This window comes from Symphalangus syndactylus, chromosome 23, assembly GCF_028878055.3.
Source record: "Symphalangus syndactylus isolate Jambi chromosome 23, NHGRI_mSymSyn1-v2.1_pri, whole genome shotgun sequence".
In the NCBI taxonomy this organism is placed as follows: Eukaryota; Metazoa; Chordata; class Mammalia; order Primates; family Hylobatidae; genus Symphalangus; species Symphalangus syndactylus.
Genome location: NC_072445.2, coordinates 20,494,571 through 20,513,147, shown reverse-complemented (window position 1 = coordinate 20,513,147; position 18,577 = coordinate 20,494,571). Strand labels below are relative to the sequence as shown.

General features: G+C 37.5%; 2 protein-coding genes across 10 annotated transcripts in view; one reads left to right on the top strand and one right to left on the bottom strand.

Moving 5' to 3' along the window:
- Window positions 1-18,577, top strand: part of CYP39A1 (cytochrome P450 family 39 subfamily A member 1) — a 140,545-nt gene that overhangs the window by 10,689 nt on the left and 111,279 nt on the right. The window lies entirely within an intron of this gene.
- The window catches only part of SLC25A27 (solute carrier family 25 member 27), a 30,355-nt gene that overhangs the window by 4,290 nt on the left and 7,488 nt on the right, over window positions 1-18,577 (bottom strand). For 4 of the 9 annotated variants that reach the window (XM_063632924.1, XM_055262947.2, XM_055262948.2 and 1 more), the window contains 5 exons: window positions 16,610-16,732; window positions 14,231-14,343; window positions 8,597-8,681; window positions 7,150-7,242; window positions 6,116-6,218 (listed from right to left, as the gene is read on the bottom strand). In XM_063632924.1, coding sequence (XP_063488994.1) covers window positions 6,116-6,218; window positions 7,150-7,242; window positions 8,597-8,681; window positions 14,231-14,343; window positions 16,610-16,732 — 517 coding nt within the window. Of the gene's footprint in view, window positions 1-39; window positions 1,002-6,110; window positions 6,219-7,149; window positions 7,243-8,596; window positions 8,682-14,230; window positions 14,344-16,609; window positions 16,733-18,577 lie in introns of those variants that run through there. The other 5 variants (XM_055262949.2, XM_055262952.2, XM_055262951.2 and 2 more) reach the window with 5 other exon arrangements.

Below are 18,577 nucleotides of genomic sequence, written 5' to 3'. Positions count from 1 at the left end.
TCTATCTGCCTTGCTTTTAAAATACCAATGGAAGGCTGATGGTTAACAAAAGGTGCTTTATAAAAGGATCTATACAGCTGAGTTTTAATCAAATAAGAAGTTGTAGTTCTTAATATATTACAGTTCTTGAGAGCTAGCAACATATCTGGGTTGTAACAGACTATGTAACAAGGCAAATGCTCTTCTCCTTTTTCATCAAGATTCGGTGTGTGGCTGTCAGAGGAAGTCATTAGCATGTGCAGTGGAGTGCTAACCAATTAACACAGATCTAATGAGAGGGCACTTACAGAAAGCAACCTCTTTTCTTGAAATTCAAACATCATCTCAACTTGATTTTTTTTATCTTTCTGACAAGAAAAACACCTTCCTTCAACACTAGGGAAACTCAAAATGTTTATTCATTAATTTCCATTCACCTCCCTTTAATTTACAATATGTACACTTTAACAATGACAGAAAAGTGAATTATCAAACTTCAATTATAAATACTGACATAACAGGTTAAATGTATTTCTTAAGCACTACGTATGTGTTCTTCCACATTCCTATCGTCTACTTCAGATCTGAAATGCTGGCTCCCTCCTGGTACTCCTCCTCTAAGCAGGCTCTTCAGCATAGAATAGCAACTCAAAGGCCAAACCTTCTTGCCCAAGGTGAAAGTGGTCAGGCTTCGATTCTTCTTTAGAAAATGCTGTGCGGGGTCTCATTGGATGGCCTTGTGAGATCCGACCAGATCACTTTTGGACAAAAAGAGGAGTCAAAGAGAACTTGGGTTTCCAGAAAAAAATAAAGTGCTGCCCCCTATAAATCAGTCTCTGTGGAATAGGTGTCTTCCTAAAGAGGTAGAAATAATAGGGGGTATGTGTTGCAGATGCCCATATTTCAATAATACTGAACACTGTATCTTTAAGGGTTGCATCTTTAGGGGTTTAAAATGGACTGACTCCACTCATCTCTCTGATTTTTTCATAAGTAAGCCAGAACACCATTGACCAAGGGGTCTGAAAGATTAACCAAAGAAGTTAGTGCATATTTCAAAGCAATTATAAATAGTCTACATATGTGCATACATATATTTGAATGACAAAGTCATTTTGCATCCACTTAGGCTGAAAACAAATATTTTGGTATTTCACCTTTGTAAAGGACTTTACCATTTACAAAGCATTTTTATGTCTTATTTATCACAGATTTCTCTAAACAACATCTTACAATAGACAGGAAAGATATCAATATCCCTGATTTTCAGATGAGACCACTGAAGCTTAGCAGTCAAATGCCTGTTGGCATGCTGTAGAGCTAGACCACAGGCTTCTGTTTTCCATTCTCAGAGTTCTTTTTATTGAACCATTACTGGCTAAAGGGCTGGGACTCAAGATGCCTGAATTCTAGGCAGGCTTTTCTATATCTAGTTTGTATATGGAGCATAAAAATAAGTCACTTTAGAACTTGAAAGTGAGGAAGGTGAAAGATTATCCTTGGAGATTTAGGTCATAAAACCAACACCTGATGTCTCACAACATTTATATAAAAATCCACATTAAATAGAGAAAAGCCCTTCTAGTTCAGAAAGGCTTGTCTTTAACTTGAATGAAAATATAGCTACATCTAAAGGAATTATAAAAGAATAATGGTTAGAAGAAGACATAAATGCTAAAGATGTAAACAGTAAAGACACAGAGGGAAATCACAGGGTAAACACTGGAACAGAGAAAGAGTGCCTTGGATCTAATAATTCCTGTCTAATTCAGTTCTAATCAAAATTGAACAGAGAGTAGCTCTATCAATCATTCTACAGTAGACAAATAAGCTTAAGCAATTAGAAAATAAAATGTATTTGGTTTTGTTTGTAAAGCAATGTTTATCTCATATTTGTTTGGAAATACTGAGCATGTTATATTAGTAAACTGAGAATTCACTAAATAGTGGATTTAGGAGAATATATCTTGGTTATTTAAAGGTATAACAACATAGATGAAATAAGGAATATAAAGCTATGATGATACCATATTCTTGTGACAGCAAAAATGAAGTAAACCAATATAACTGGAGTTGGATGAAGAAGGTAGAGGTCTTGGTAATCAATCTTCTTCTTCATGTTAATGACATTATAGCCACAAAATCCATAGGCAAATGAAATAAGTACTAACCAGGGACTGAGCAAAGCAAGGTCATAGTACCTCTACCCAGTAGAAGGGATCAGCATAGAGTTTAGCTGGATTTTGAATAGAGTTTTTAAAGAGTGGGAGATCATATAGCCAAAGAATGTGGGTGGTATATAAATGGGATTTACCAAGCCTGTACAGGAGTAGCACATGTGGGCATTATGTTTGCTTGCTGATTTTCTCACTGATACAGCTATGAGCATTGCAAATAATCCAAGTGTATATGAACCCATATTGTTTCTTTTGGTCTATCTTTTGCCATAAGGCTGGAGAAAAACCCGAAGCAGGGTCCCTTTTCATGCCTGCTACTGTGGAGCTGAACACATAAAAGCTCTCTTAGGTTGATTAAGTTTACAAATAAGCTCTTCCTGTTCTGACTCTGTGTTAAGAAAGTAACCTTCTGATTATTACTTGAGTACCCATATAGCTTGAATTTAGGAAAAAACACATTGGCCAGAGGACTTGAACATCTAGATCAGTTGCCAAATGTGTTGTGCAGTGTGAGTGAGCCAAGTATTGTGGCCTGATCATCAGTGTCAATGAGATCAGCTGAGTCAAATCTGTATTTTCAAGTCCAATTTACTTGGAAATGCTCATGAATTAGGTTTCTGTGCTCTGGGTCATGCACTGTGGCAAGTCAACCAGGCAGTGACTTTCTGGTGATCTCTGGTGGTTAGCCAGCCTTTCTTTAAACACCCCTCCACTGCTAGGAATGTCTCTTCAATTTTAAAACTTCTGTAGCTAGCTGCAGGATGTTGAGCAAATCAGTATATTGCATTAGTAAGGAGCATAGGGTTTTGAGTGGAACAGACCTGAGGTCAATTCCCAGCTCTGCCACATACTAGCTACATGAACTTAGGCAAGCTTCTTATACTCTGAGCCATGATTTTCTTATCTGAAAAATGAGGATAATACTGCTTGTTTTGCTAGGTTCTTATACAGTTTTAAAAAGTAATGTTATGTAGAGCTTTGCACATATTAAGTACTCTTTTTTCCTTATTTATACTTCCTGAGTCATATGTATAAAGACAAAGGATTAAACAAAGTGGTCCCATCCTTTGTATTTAAATATTCTACCTGCCCCTCATCCCTCCTGACCCTGATTTTGTGTTTCTGTAATGGTCTCACTCATCCTCCTAGTTGCCTGCATTAGAAACACAGGAAGTCCCATTTGCTTTTTTCTGTCCCTCACCTTCTACATATAATCAGTTACTAAGTCCTATGGAGTTAACCATAAATGTCCCTAAAATTTATCTTCTCTCCATTTCTACAGTCATCTAACTGGTTAGATCATTGCTAAAACTTCCTTTCTTATCTCCTAGCTTTCAATGCATCTACTATACGACTTCCAGAGTAATCTTGCTGTCAAACAAACCTTACACATTGCTCCCGGGCTTAAGCAGGTGCTCCATAGAGTTCATCTAAACTACTAGGCTTGGCCACAAGGTTCTTCCCAATTTGGTCCTTAAGTACTTCTCTAGCCTTATCTCCTACCACCTCCCCTATGAGGACGTATTCTTCAACCAGACTGAATTTTCTGTAGTTCTTCAAACATAACAGGCCTACACATGACATGATGCCTATGCTCATGTTGCACCCTTATATTTCTCTTGACAAACGCCTATTGATGCCTCAAAGCCCAGATCAAATATCAGCTCTGTGAAGCCTCTTGCGACTTACGAAATATGGTCATAGCCATTTCTACTCCACTATCTGTTCCCACAGAGTACTGTTCATACCACTGGTAAAGCAAGAATACAACCTCCTTAATAAGGCTGTGTTATTGGGTGTCAGGCCGCCTGGGTTTGATGCCCTGAACCACTCACCTGGCCAAGCTATTTAGACTTTTGATGCTTTTTGTTTCCTTCTCTATAAAAGAGGGATATGATAGTAACCTGCTGCACAGATTGTTGGGAAAATTCAATGAGTTAAGCCATGAAAATGATTAGCACAGTGTTGGCAATATACCAAGTGATTCAGTAGTATTTATTTAGTAATTTTTATTTCTGTAATTTTAACTACTTACATGTTTAACTTCTACATCTCATTGTAAGCTCCTCCAGTGCAAAGACTATGTTATTCCTCAGTGTTACCAGCACTTATAACAGTGCCTGGTTTATGCAGGCCAAATCAAAATTTACCTTTCCAGTAAGAAACAACCACAGTTTTGACATAATTTCAAAGTATAATCAAAACCACCAAAATAACATCTCAAACTCTTGTATACTTTTATCAGGTATTGCCAAGGGCTTTGGCTATTACTTTCATATTAATACACAAATACCTACTATTCCTTGATGATATCGTTTATTATCAACATTTCAATTACCATCTATATGTGGAAAATGCTCACATCTAAACCTCCATCCCTGTATTCTCTCCTAAGACCTAGACCAATATATTCAGTTTGTCATCTAGACATCTCTGCTTGGATGTCCTATGGGTATCCAAAATTTCATAGGTCTTAAACCTTATTTTACCCCCAAATCTTCCCTGCAAATGATCCCCGTTTTAGGAAATTACATCATCATCCTCAGTTGCTCAGAGCAGGAATTTGGGAATGAAGTCTGACTTTTCCTTATCTTCTCCAACCTTTCTCCCATCCCCATCCAATCAGTCATGTTTCTGTTCCCTTTCTACCTCCTAAACATGTTTTTAATCCATCTTGTATTCCCACTGTCATACTCTTGTCCAAGCCACCATTCTCTCTCATATATCACTACTCCTGGCCTTTTCCCAATCCACACGACAGGCAGAACACATTTTCTAAAAATGCATATTTCTTCAAACTGGTGCCCATTACTCTTCTGGCTCATATGGTCCTTCCCAGTGTGGTGTCTGCCTCTCTGTGGTCTCACCCTCTGACTCTGTCCATGAGGTCTCTGTGGCTTGGCCTGCTAGGTTTCCTTGAACTCACCCTGCTCTCTGTCCACTCCAACTGTCCCTCTGTAGAGAATGTTTTTTTTCCTGCCCTCTTTACCTGGCTAAGTCCTACTCATTTTGCAAATCTAAATTCAAAAGTCCATTCTCCAGGGAGGTTTTCTTAATTGCCAGCTTAGGCTGTACTTATTTGCTATATATTTCTATAGCACTATGCACTCTTCCCATAACATTTATCACTTATAGTTTCTTATTCAAAGCTGAGACCTCAGTACAGGGCTTTGCATGATGTAGGTACTCAATTAAAAAGATACATATAATATTAAATTATATATAATTGTATTATAATATATTGTGTTAATTTTTGATTGCTTGAATTTCTAAACCTATAACTCACCCATTCTTTCAAATGTTTTAACTTACAAAAAACATCAGCACTTTGTTTTTATTACATTTGCTATATTACTTAAACAAGTCTATCTAATTCTACATTATAGAATTAGAATTCTATATTTTATTATATTTGCTATATTGCTTAAACAAGTCTAATTCTATATCTTAGTTCACTGCAATGAAAAATAACATCTAAACCAAATAAAAATGACATAATGTTTTCTTACTAAGCAGAGTTTTGTGGTAATAAATATTAATGGGTAATGTAACATTTGCTATCAAAGTAACAAATTTTTTTGAAACAGTAATTTTTTTTTGTAGGAGAGGTCTCTAGTGTAAAATCTGTATATATATTCCAAAATATTGTATTAAAATATGACTAAATGAAATACTAAAAATTTTACATTACAGAAAATCTATTTACTGGCTTTATAACAAGACTATCAGCTTATTCGTTAATGGATGTAACTTATTTTACCTTACTGTACCACAGAAGGCAAGATAACTCTGAGGAGAAGTGAAAGGAAATAAAAGAAGATTTAAAAAAGAAAGAAAGGACCTTGATTTGGGGCAGGGCCATGCTTCAGACCAGAAGAGAAAAGGGAAAATGCTTATAAATTAAAAGCAATTTAAGTACAAAGAAAAAAAAAAAACAAAGGAAGTAAACCTAACTTTACCATTCTCAGCCAAGATGGTAAAAAGCCTTTATATAGACTCATGAATCCTTCACCTTGAACAGCCTGAATCAAGCAGTCAGTTGATGATTTATACAAAAGTCCCCTACGAAGGAAACAAGATCCTTTTGTTAATTTTTTTCTGTGTAAAAAAATATATATATATATATATATATATATATACACATATATATACACATAAAAATTGTCTAAGGAATCTTATAAAAATTAAATATTGGCCGGGCGCGGTAGCTTATGCCTGTAATCCCAGCACTTTGGGAGGCTGAGGCAGGCAGATCATGAGGTCAGGAGGTGGAGATCATCCTGGCTAACACGGTGAAACCCCGTCTCTACTAAAAAAGTACAAAAAATTAGCCAGGCATGGTGGCGGGCGCCTGTAGTCCCAGCTACTCAGAAGGCTGAGGCAGGAGAATGGCTTGAACCTAGGAGACGGAGCTTACAGTGAGTGGGAGATCACGCCACTGCACTCCAGCCTGAGAGACAGAGTGAGACTCCATCTCAAAAAAAAAAAAAAAAATTTCTGCTAGTTTAGAAAAATATTTGTGGTTCTACAGATACAGATAACTTGTTTTGATCTTAAAAATATTTTCAAGGTTAACTCTTCTGATTCATGCCACCCTTGGTCTTACACTCAGAATTCACTCTGTCTTTTCCAGAGAGAACATACTATTTCATATCAAATCAGATTCTCCATGTTACCTACTCAAGTCATAAGCGTCTGAAGAAAGTGCTCTATAAATTCTCAGCAGAATATGCTTTCAACAATTCTTTAAAAACAATAAAGTCGTAATAAAAACTTTGTGTCTAAATAATATGATTGTTAATTAGCTTATCTCCCCAAATGCATGTAACACTTTTTCATCAAAGAGCAGGTAATTGCATAAAAACAATGCTCTCAATATTCTCAAAAAACACACAAATACATTTCTATCAATAAAAAATGCAGAGATGCATCTTTAAAAAACAATGGTATTACAGACATTCAAGCACATGGATACTGAAGACTTTTTACCTACCTTCCTTGTTTATCTCGTGGTTGATTCATTATTCTGCTTTTGATGACATCGGCTGGTGTTCCCAGAATAGAAGCTACCAGTCCAGAACATAAACTATAAATACAAATAAATGAAATTGAAAGATGATATGTAGTAGTTTCTAGCTTAGGAAAGGGAATGTGGTATTCAGAAAGAATATAATACTAAATATATTCTTATAAGCCTCATAATGCTCTTTTTGCTTAAAATTAATGCTAAATTAATTAAAGAGGTAGAAAAAAACAAAAAGAATGTCAGTCAACAAACAGGCATTGTGCACCTGCTGGTGCCAAGCATTTTTCTAGGCAGTGAACAAGACGGGTAAGACCCTGCCCTTGAAGAGCTTATACTTCACTTGGGAAAAGGCAGAAGTGAAATAAATAATTTCAGAAGCTGACAAAAGCTATGATAAAAACATGGGGAAGTGTGACAGGGAGCAACTGGGTGGCAGGTAGTTAGGGAAAGCTCCTGGGGTGACAGCAGAAGAACTCAGTGGTTACAAAGGACACATCTATATGAGGACCTGAAGGAAGAATGTTACAAGAAGACAGAACAGTACATGCAAAGGCCCCGAGTCAGTAATACTCTTGGAGTGGTTAAATTCACATGCGTGCGCGCATGCGCGTGCACACACACACCCCACCTCCAAATATCTGACTTGACGCTACTACACTTTCAGGGTTGTCTACTTTTAGGGTCATCTAAATAGCATAGGAAGTTTTAGAATTTGGAAACAAGATCAGAAGCTAAATGAAATCACTATAATGTCAAGGACAGTAACATCTATAAAATAAGTCATTCTAATGGATAATTTGAAATTGTGTTGCAACGAGATCAAGGTACTGCTCCTTCCTGGAAAGCCCTTCTTCTTGTCCCTTTCTGTGAAGAGACACAGCCTTTCAAAACTCTTCTCTATTTCTACCTCCTTTGTGGATCCTTCCAAGTGGTTATGTTTTTTCCTTCCTCTGAACCCTGTAGTAACTAGTTGCTTCCTTTTAGCATTTCCTGTAGAGTGTTTTTATATTTGTCATGTTTTCCTGGTTGGTAAGTTCTCTGGATAGGAATTGAATTTACCCCTTTGGTGCCCACCGCAGAGCCCTGCCTAGTGCCTTTAACATAAAAGGCACTCAAACATATCTGTTGAAATGAGTTGGAGAGTCCATCATCATAGCCTGTTCCTGGGATGGCCCCATCAAGGTGCCAATATTTTGAGAGGTTTAATCCGAAACATCCTACAACTTTGACTGTCTCTTCCCGATTCTTACTGCAAGAAACTTTAAGACATTTCTCTTTATAAATGTACTCTTCTCTAAAGGTGATGCCAGTACAGTCCCAATCAAATGAGCCTAAAGAATTTATGCCAAATATGAAAGAAAAAGTGATACAAAAAAAAAACCACAAAAAATAGTCCAACTAAAACAATCCTTACCTTGATAAACCGTGAGTCATGATATTGTCCTCAAGTGGTGTATTCAATACCAAGTAGTGTTTCACTGTATCATAAGTGGTTAAATCTGGCAATGGAAAAAGTTTAAATATTCATCAGTCAACACTGAATGTCTTTTGTGTCAAGAATATGCTAGGCTTGGGGCAGGAATGTGTACCAGGATGAAAGATACCAAGGAATCTTTCTTGTTCTCAAGGAAAGCACAGCTACAGATAGAGGGAGAGAAAAAGAAAAGAGACAGAAAGTCAAATGTATCATTTAGACTCCTGAATCTAGCTATGCCTAAATTCAGCTCAACCCCTGGGCCTATCAGTATTTGGGCCAATAAATTACTTTTTTAGCCAAAGTTGAATTGAGATCCTGTCACTTATAGATAAAAGGTCCTATTATTCTACATTAAGCATTTTATACATTTTCAAGACAGGGTCTCTGTCACCCAGGCTTGAGTGCAGTGGCACAATCTTGGCTCACTGCAACCTCCGCCTCCTGGGCTCAAGCGATTCTTGTGCCTCAGCCTCCCAAGTAGCTAGGATTACGGGTGTGCATCCGGCTAATTTTTAAATATTTTTGTAGAGATGGGGTTTTACTATGTTAACCGGGCTGGTCTCCAACTCTGGAGCTCAAGAGATCTGCTCACCTCAGCCTCCCAAAGTGCTGGGATTATAGGTGTGAGCCACCGTGCCTGGCCCTTTTATACATTTTTCTAATGGCAATGACGAGCTATGGAAGGGTTTTAAATAGGAGAATGACATCACAATGCTGGAGTTACATAAAGTTAACCCACACTAAAGTAAGGGGAAGTAAGTTGTAATGAGGCAAGAATGGATAGGTACATTTGATCGCATTGGGGGAAACAGCCATGGACAAAATGAACAAAAATCCTTGTTCTCTGTTGTGGGATGAGACAATAAAGTAAACTACATGGTGTTTCAGATGCACTTGCTCTTGAAGTAAATGCCCTGAAGACAAAGAAGGTAAGGAGAGGGGACAGAGAGTACCAGAGGGTAGGGAGGAATAGTTTCTATTAATTTTAAATCGGGTGATCAGGCAAGACCCCTTGATAAGCGGACATTTTAACAGAGACCAAAAGAAAGCATGAGAAAACAAACCTGTAGATAGCTAAGAGAAATTGCCCCAGGCAAAAATACAGTATGTTTTCTAGCCCTGAGTCAGGAGTCAGCTTGCTGTGTTAGAGGAACAGCCAGAAGACTGGGCCAGCAGCAGCAGAATATGCAAGGAGTAGCAGAGTCTAGATGGTGAAGAGCAGAAGCCAGGGGAGGCTTTTGAGCAGAGGAGTGACTGCCCAAAGTTACTAGTTAGAACTTACTAGTACTCAATAGTTCTATTAAGAGTAGACTATAGACATTTATGCAGCCAAAAAACACATGAAGAAATGCTCCTCATCACTGGCCATCAGAGAAATGCAAATCAAAACCACAGTGAGATACCATCTCACACCAGTTAGAATGGCCATCATTAAAAAATCAGGAAACAACAGGTGCTGGAGAGGATGTGGAGAAATAGGAACACTTTTACACTGTTGGTGGGACTGTAAACTAGTTCAACCATTGTGGAAGTCAGTGTGGCGATTCCTCAGGGATCTAGAACTAGAAATACCATTTGACCCAGCCATCCCATTACTGGGTATATACCCAAAGGACTATAAATCATGCTGCTATAAAGACACATGCACACGTATGTTTATTGCGGCACTATTCACAATAGCAAAGAGTTGGAACCAACCCAAATGTCCAACAACGATAGACTGGATTAAGAAAATGTGGCACATATACACCATGGAATACTATGCAGCCATAAAAAATGATGAGTTCGTGTCCTTTGTAGGGACATGGATGAAACTGGAAAACATCATTCTCAGTAAACTATCGCAAGGACAAAAAACCAAACACCACATGTTCTCACTCATAGGTGGGAATTGAACAACGAGAACTCATGGACACAGGAAGGGGAACATCACGCTCCGGGGACTGTTGTGGGGTGGGGGGAGGGGGGAGGGACAGCATTAGGAGATACACCTAATGCTAAATGATGAATTAATGGGTGCAGGAAATCAACATGGCACATGGATACATATGTAACAAACCTGCACATTGTGCACATGTACCCTAAAACCCTAAAGTATAATAAAAAAAAAAAAATAATAATGACAAAACCTTACAATGGCTTTACACAGGCAGATGCTAGCAATTTAAAAACAAAATTTAAATATAATAAATGTTTCCTTAAAAAGAAAACAAAATGACTAAAAAAAAAAAAAAAAAAAAGAGTAGACTATAGGAAAACAAGGCAGAGCAGTAATCCCAGTAAGCGATGATGACGACTTGAATTAGGGAGTTGTGGAGCCCTGGTCAGATTCTGGATAAATTTTGAAGAATCAACAGTATCAGCCAGCAAACCGAATATGGAATGGGAGAAAGAAATCAAAGACAACTGCAAGGTTTTGAGTGTGAACAATTTAAAGGACAGAGGCGCCATTTATAGGGATGGTGAAAATGAAGACAGTTTTAAATTTAAAAAAATAACGTAGTAGCAAGATAATCTTGATAAAATCAGTTTCAAAGGCATAGTGGGGCAAAATGGGAATGGGGTAGATATGGAAAGACCAGTTATGAGGCCTCTGTAGTGGTCCAGTAGGAGGGGATAAATAATACTTGGACTACAGAATGGCTCCAGGGATGGAGAAAAGTGTATGAGTTTGAGATATATCTGGAAGATGGAACGACTGGATTTGGTGACTGCTTGGATACAAGCAATGGAGCAAATGAAAGAGAAGAGCCAAAAATCATGCCTGAGTTTCTGCTTGTACAGCTGAAAGAGTGGTGATATATTTTTGAAATTATGAAGAATGTAGAAAGAATGGTGTGAAAGAAGAGTTTCTAGCTTCTTTCTCACACCAAGAAAGAACTGGTGTGATAAAGGAGTTTGGTTTGGACACATTCAAAGTAATGTGCTTGAGATATCCAAATGAAGATACTGAGTAAATAGCTGGAACTTGGAAGAGAAATTTTGGCTACAGTAGATTTTGAACCAATGAATTAAGAAAGTACAATCATAAAGATTTTCTGAAAATCAAAATATCCACAAATATACAGTAAACACAGACAGACTCTAATAACAAAGCTGAAAACAGATTGACTTCCTTTGATGTTTAGGTGCTATATTTCTGGAACCCTCAAAAATGCTATTTATATATTTCTTAGAACCATATAATTGGTCTTAGAAAGGATTATTTCATTCATTCTTCAAATGTTTATTGACTATGTATGAGGGTCTGGGAAAATAAAGATGAATAAAACACAGTCCTTGCCTTCAAAGGGCTTATAATATAGTGGAGGATATAGACATGCAGTAGCAGGCAAGGAAAAGAGATACAAGCAATAATAGCTATAGAAACACACGAAAGGGCATATAATACAACATGGCATGGAGGAAGGGATTGTGGCAGGTTCAGGAAAAATATATTGGTGAAGAAGACACCTTAGCTGAGTATTAGAGGACCTCTAGAAGAAAACTAAGTAGGAGAATAGGGAAAAGGACAGGAAATACAGAGGTGAAGAACACTTTGGTATGTGCAGGCATGGAATCTTGCAGCTCATTACTGCACCACTCTTTGCAAGAGAATCAATGAATTGCTTAGTTCTCTGAAGGCACAGGCCAGATTTTGCAGATCTTCTAAGTCACATTCCAAAATTTCCACTTTATTTTGTGGGTGATTAGAAGCCAGTGACAAGTTTTAAGGACACCAATAATGTGTTAATATCTGTGTTTCAAATAAATCACTCTCAATACCAGGTACACATTTGAGGATGGAGGAGGAGACGAGTTAGATGGCTGTGGCAGTGGTCCAGCTGAGAGGTTTTGAAGAAAAAAACAACCCCATCAAAAAGTTGGTGAAGGATATGAACAGACACTTCTCAAAAGAAGACATTTATGCAGCCAAAAAACACATGAAAAAATGCTCATCATCACTGGCCATCAGAGAAATGCAAATCAAAACCACAATGAGATACCATCTCACACCAGTTAGAATGGCGATCATTAAAAAGTCAGGAAACAACAGGTGCTGGAGAGGATGTGGAGAAATAGGAACACTTTTACACTGTTGGTGGGACTGTAAACTAGTTCAACCATTGTGGAAGTCAGTGTGGCGATTCCTCAGGGATCTAGAACTAGAAATACCATTTGACCCAGCAATCCCATTACTGGGTATATACCCAGAGGATTATAAATCATGTTGCTGTAAAGACACATGCACACGTATGTTTATAGCGGCACTATTCACAATAGCAAAGACTTGGAACCAACCTAAATGTCCAACAACGATAGACTGGATTAAGAAAATGTGCCACATATACACCATGGAATACTATGCAGCCATAAAAAATGATGAGTTCATATCCTTTGTAGGGACATGGATGAAACTGGAAACCATCATTCTCAGCAAACTATCACAAGGACAAAAAACCAAACACCGCATGTTCTCACTCATAGGTGGGAATTGAACAATGAGAACACGTGGACACAGGAAGGGGAACATCACACACTGGGGACTGTTGTGGGGTGGGGGGAGGGGGGAAGGATAGCATTAGGAGATATACCTAATGCTAAATGACTAGTTAATGGGTGCAGCACACCAACATAGCACATGTATACATATGTAACAAACCTGCAGGTTGTGCACATGTACCCTAAAACTTAAAGTATAATAATAATAAAATTAAAAAAAAATTGTCATTTTAAGGATACTAAAGTAGTAGGTATAGGAGGGGAAAAACTTTTTTTTTTTTTTGAGACAGAGTCTCGCTCTGTCACCCAGGCTAGAGTACAGTGGCGTGATCTCGGCTCACTGCAAGCTTCGCCTCCCGGGTTCACACCATTCTCCTGCCTCAGCCTCCCGAGTAGCTGGGACTACAGGCACCTGCCATCACGCCTGGCTAATTTTTTGTATTTTTTAGTAGAGATGGGGTTTCACCGTGTTAGCCAGGATGGTCTCGATCTCCTGACCTCGTGATCTGCCCGCCTCGGCCTCCCAAAGTCCTGGGATTACAGGCGTGAGCCACTGCGCCCGGCCGGAGGGGAAAAACTTTTAAGAAATATTTGGGAGACAGAATTGGTAAGTGAATGTGAGAAGTGAGGGGTAGGGATGAGTTAAGAGAACATTCAGGTTTCCAGGCTGGGGTGTGAGACTGTATAAAAATTGATTATTTAGGAATAGGAGCAGGATTGTCAGGGGAAAGATTTGGACAGTCTGGATATAATAACGATCAGATAGCTGTATATATCAGTTTTAATCTTAAAGGAAGGTCTGGACTGCAGGGGAGGACTTAGAAATAGTTTAGCCTTATGTCCTTATTGTCACAATTTGCCTATTTTAGTAAATCCTATCCTTTTCATACATCACTGTAGAATGAAGCAAAAATGCTCTGTGGAAAATATTCAGTTATGACCTAGAACATCTATACAGCTGGTCAACAATATATGGTCACCAATATATTATAAATAAAAATAAAACATAAATTTTAATTTCCCTAATATAAGTGTTTACAACTATTAAGGCAATTAGGACTTTTTAGAATTTAACAAAGTTTTCATTACCTCCCATATTCACCAGTGCTGCTCTTTGTATATTGGGTACCCAGCCTGCCCAAAGCCCACGTATTCCTCCTTCAGCTAAGATTTTTGCAAATGCATGATGTACACCACGAAATCTAAGGAGAATAATAATGAAATGTGAAAACTCCATGTATTCCTGTGTATGAAATGCAACTGGATAAGCTTCACTTATAGCTCTTACAATCTGGAGTAAATAACATCCAGATATAATTTATCCAGAATTATTAGAGATTGAAGCAATCTACGTAAGTCTAATTTACAGACAAACATAATAATCCTTTAGAAAAAAGGCCAACATTTGACTTAAATATTTTTAATGGAAATCTTTATCACTGTGTCATCCTCTTCTCAGATTATTAAACAGATAAAAATACCTTTCTTGATATTTTATATTATCAGTACACATTAATTATAGGAGAAAACCAAAGGTTATCAGATTCTGGATTAATTTTACTGGTGATAGAACGGACCTGCAAATTTTTAGAGTTCATCAAATAATGACATTAACAACAATTAATCTCACAAAAAATGACAGACTAAGAAGTAAAAAGGACAATTTCATAAAAAGAGTTCTTAAAACGGAAGAATTTTAGCTTCAAGAAAATTTAGTAGACTATCTTTATCTTGCTCATTTCTCTATAGATAGATGAAGAATGGTGCTGAAGAAGCATAAACAAATACGGAAACTTCTGGCATTAAAAAAAAGTCTGAGCTTTATGCAGTCAGAAAAACCTGAAGTCACACACCACCTTCACCACTTACTAGCCTATGTGGCTTTTACTCAGGCATCACTCTCTCTGAATCTCACCAAAAAGATAATATCTCATATTTATTGGACACACATAATTGCTATTATGCCACATGAGAAGTTATGATCATGAATGATGATCACTGTAACTAAAATTTATGGAGCACTTACTGAGTGCCAAGCATTTAATATACATGAGATGCATTTTAATACTGAAAACTCTATGAGGTATATAATATGATTCTAATTTACATTTGAAGAAACCAAGGCTTAAAATGGGTAAGGAACTTCACTATGATTACAAAGCTAAAATGTGGTAAAGACTGGCTTTGAATCCCAGGCTGTCTGATCTCAATGTTCGTGCTTTTTATTGTAGTATATAGACTTGTCCCCTATTACAGGTTAATATAAAGAGTTTATTAAAATGTACTACATTAGGTGCATTCAAACCAAAAAATTCCAACATTAAGAACAAAGAGGGGAAAAAAACGGATCAGTTAAAAACTCAGATATTCTGGATCCTAATAACCAGTTTTCTCCTCCTATCCAACAAGGCAGTGTGACTTCTCTCTGTTACTTAGTCATTAGAAGTTGTTATAAGATGACAAACTGGGCCCTGGGGTTCTATAAACTACTTGGTTAAGTCACAGTGGTACCCTTTTCTCCTGTGCTATGCATATTCTCTACATGTTTTGAAGGCTGAAGGGGACCATGGGCTGCAGTAGCCCAGTCTCCTTTTCCACTGAGTCAGCTACATGAAGAGGGGCAGACAGCAGTGGTCAGCGTGAAGATGGCCCCAAACCCTCCTTTGCCTCTGGCTCAGCTGCAGACCTGGAGTGTTCAGAGGAGCAGCTCCCTTTGTACTCAGCTCAAGTCATCCTGTAATTACCTTTCTTCTGGGAAAGGTCTATCCATCTGCATGATTTTGTCCCTTTCCCAGGGGAAACTAAGTGGTATTTTAATAAACCGTTGAACATGAAACCCTTGGAAGAAAGGTGGATTTTAATAATAATATAGTGTAATGCAATGGGAAGATTTTATATCCCAAAGCCATATTAGGGAAAAAGAGGGCTTCAAGATGAAGGAGGAATGAGATTCAACAAGAAAGTTGGGACAATATGCCACGTTAACCTTGCTACTCTCTTTCTGCAGGAGAAAGGGAATGAAAGCAAGGTTTTCCACACTAATGAGCAGCCAGGCATGTTAATCATCATGATAGCCTTTTGAGGGAGTTTATAAAGATAAAAACCCAAGAGGCCAGAAATGTTAAGTGACTTCCACAACACCAAGCCACAATGGCAAAATTGAGATTCACACCAGGGCAAATTTTAATAAACTGTTTATGTTAACCTGCGGTAGGGGACAAGTCTAGCCTGGGCTGGGAAAAGCAGCAAAGAACATTACACACCTATAATTTGTCTGGTATAGAACATGTACACTTCCTAGTGCAAAGAAAAGATCCAGCTTAGTTTTCCTCTTAATGAACTTCCAGATTAAAAAAGTCAGAAGTAATATCTTTACTGCATATTGGCTGATAATTCTATTAGGTACTTGTTAAAAATATGACGGTGGCCAAGGGAAAAAGAGAGGTATTGGTTAATTGGAGAACTTACCGCAATGGTTTTCCTTCCAGTTTCCTTTTTCCTTCCATTTGCATCTGAACCTTCACTAGGTCAGTTGGATTGGCTAAAAACTGGCCAATAACACCAGCCATCATCCCTCCAATGACTGATTTCCTAATTGTAGAAGGAAATTCTTTTTAAAGTTGCCATTAATTTCGTGAATTTTATAGTGAACCAATACTGAACTGGCACAGGGCCTAGGTAAGAGATTTCAGATGAAGTAAAGAAAAGGATTTACCCAAGTAAGTCAGAGAGTAAAGTAAACAGTTTGACTGTTTACTGATGGGAGGTTAAAGGAGTACAAGGAGTGAAAATTTCAGGCCTTATATGGCCTGAAATCCAAAGGAAAGAGCAGTTGCTTCAAAGATATACACATCTGAATTGATAATTTAATTGTCGTTTAATTCCAACTACAGGGGAATAAAAACTGCACAGATGTAGTCAGCCTAACAGACAAAGGCTAGACTCCGGTCAACTTTAACCCAGATTACTGCAGTAGTCTCTTGGGGAAAATAAGCATTTTATTTCCTTTTACTTTAAAATAACTTGAAGAGCTATAAATGGGTATAAAAGAAAAGTCTCCTTCTGACCCCTATGTCCAGCTCCCCTCCAGTGAAGCAATCACAATTACTATTTTATTATATCCCTTGCCAGAGATAATAACGAATTCACTGAATGCTCATGTCAGGCACTCTTCTGAGCATTTTAAAAATACCATTTAGTTCTCATATCAACCCTCACGACAGTGCTGTCATTCTCTCTGTCAGATGAGGAAACTGAAGCACAGAGCAGTTGAATGGCAGCTCAAATCACACAACTAATCAGTGGGACAGCCAAGATGTGAATCCAGACAGCCTGCATGCAGAGCCCACAGTCTTAAACACTAAGTTATGACTGACAGTTTGTGCATATACAAGCATATCTGTATAAATGTTCCTTTGTAAAAGAGCTAACAGAATGTCAAGTTGTACAGTGTTCTGCACTGTTTTCTTAACAGCATATCTTAAAGGCTATCCCTATCAGGTCATATAGAGCAGCCTCATTCTTTTTAATAGTTTGATGGTATTTCATTTTATGGATATGCCATAATTTATTTAACTAGCATAACTTTAAGAAATTTGAACATTTACATAACATTTGCTAGAGCCTGTCAAAATTGCTTTCCAGAAAACCTTTATCAATTTGCACTTCCACCAACAACCTATGAAAATGTCTGTTTCTTCACACAATGATGAGCACAGTATCATATTTTTTCTCTTTGCATCTCTCATAACCACTCTTTTCTCTATATTTTTTACATAATTCTAATTGTTTATTCATCGACTCTGTTACTGTAAGCTGAATGATGGCAGGACTATTTCTTTTTCATTACTATAGCCTCAGTATTAAGTATAAGACTGGCATACCATACCATAATTACCCAATAAATACCTACTGACTGACTGAATTGTTCTGATTGGGTCAAAAGGACATTAAACCTATCCACCCTAAAAGTTCTAGTATAATATTTCCTTTGAACTTTTTACTTAAACCTTTCCCTTCTGGAAGAAATTCCAAAACTCAAGGACTACAAATCTTCTATTCCATAATTGACTCTGGGAAAGCAATTAGTATAGCTTAGTACATCACAGTTTTTCAAAAACAGGATAAAGAAATGTTGCCTGAAAGGTGAAACTCTACGTATTGCCCCTTTTTATAGCTGTGACTTGGATTTTTTTAACCCTAAGAAAGGTTTTATAGGCATCTTTCCATGTTAGTCATATGAAACCCACCTCATGCTTTTAATAGCTGTGTTATGTGATAAATATCATAACCTACTTAACTGCTTCCAAATCAAGTTTAAATTTAAAAAATAATTTTCTATCATCAACACTGCTATAGTCAATATATTTGTGTCTGTCTTAATGCATATGTAGAAGCATTTATAAATGATTATAATCACAAAGGGGTTATACATTC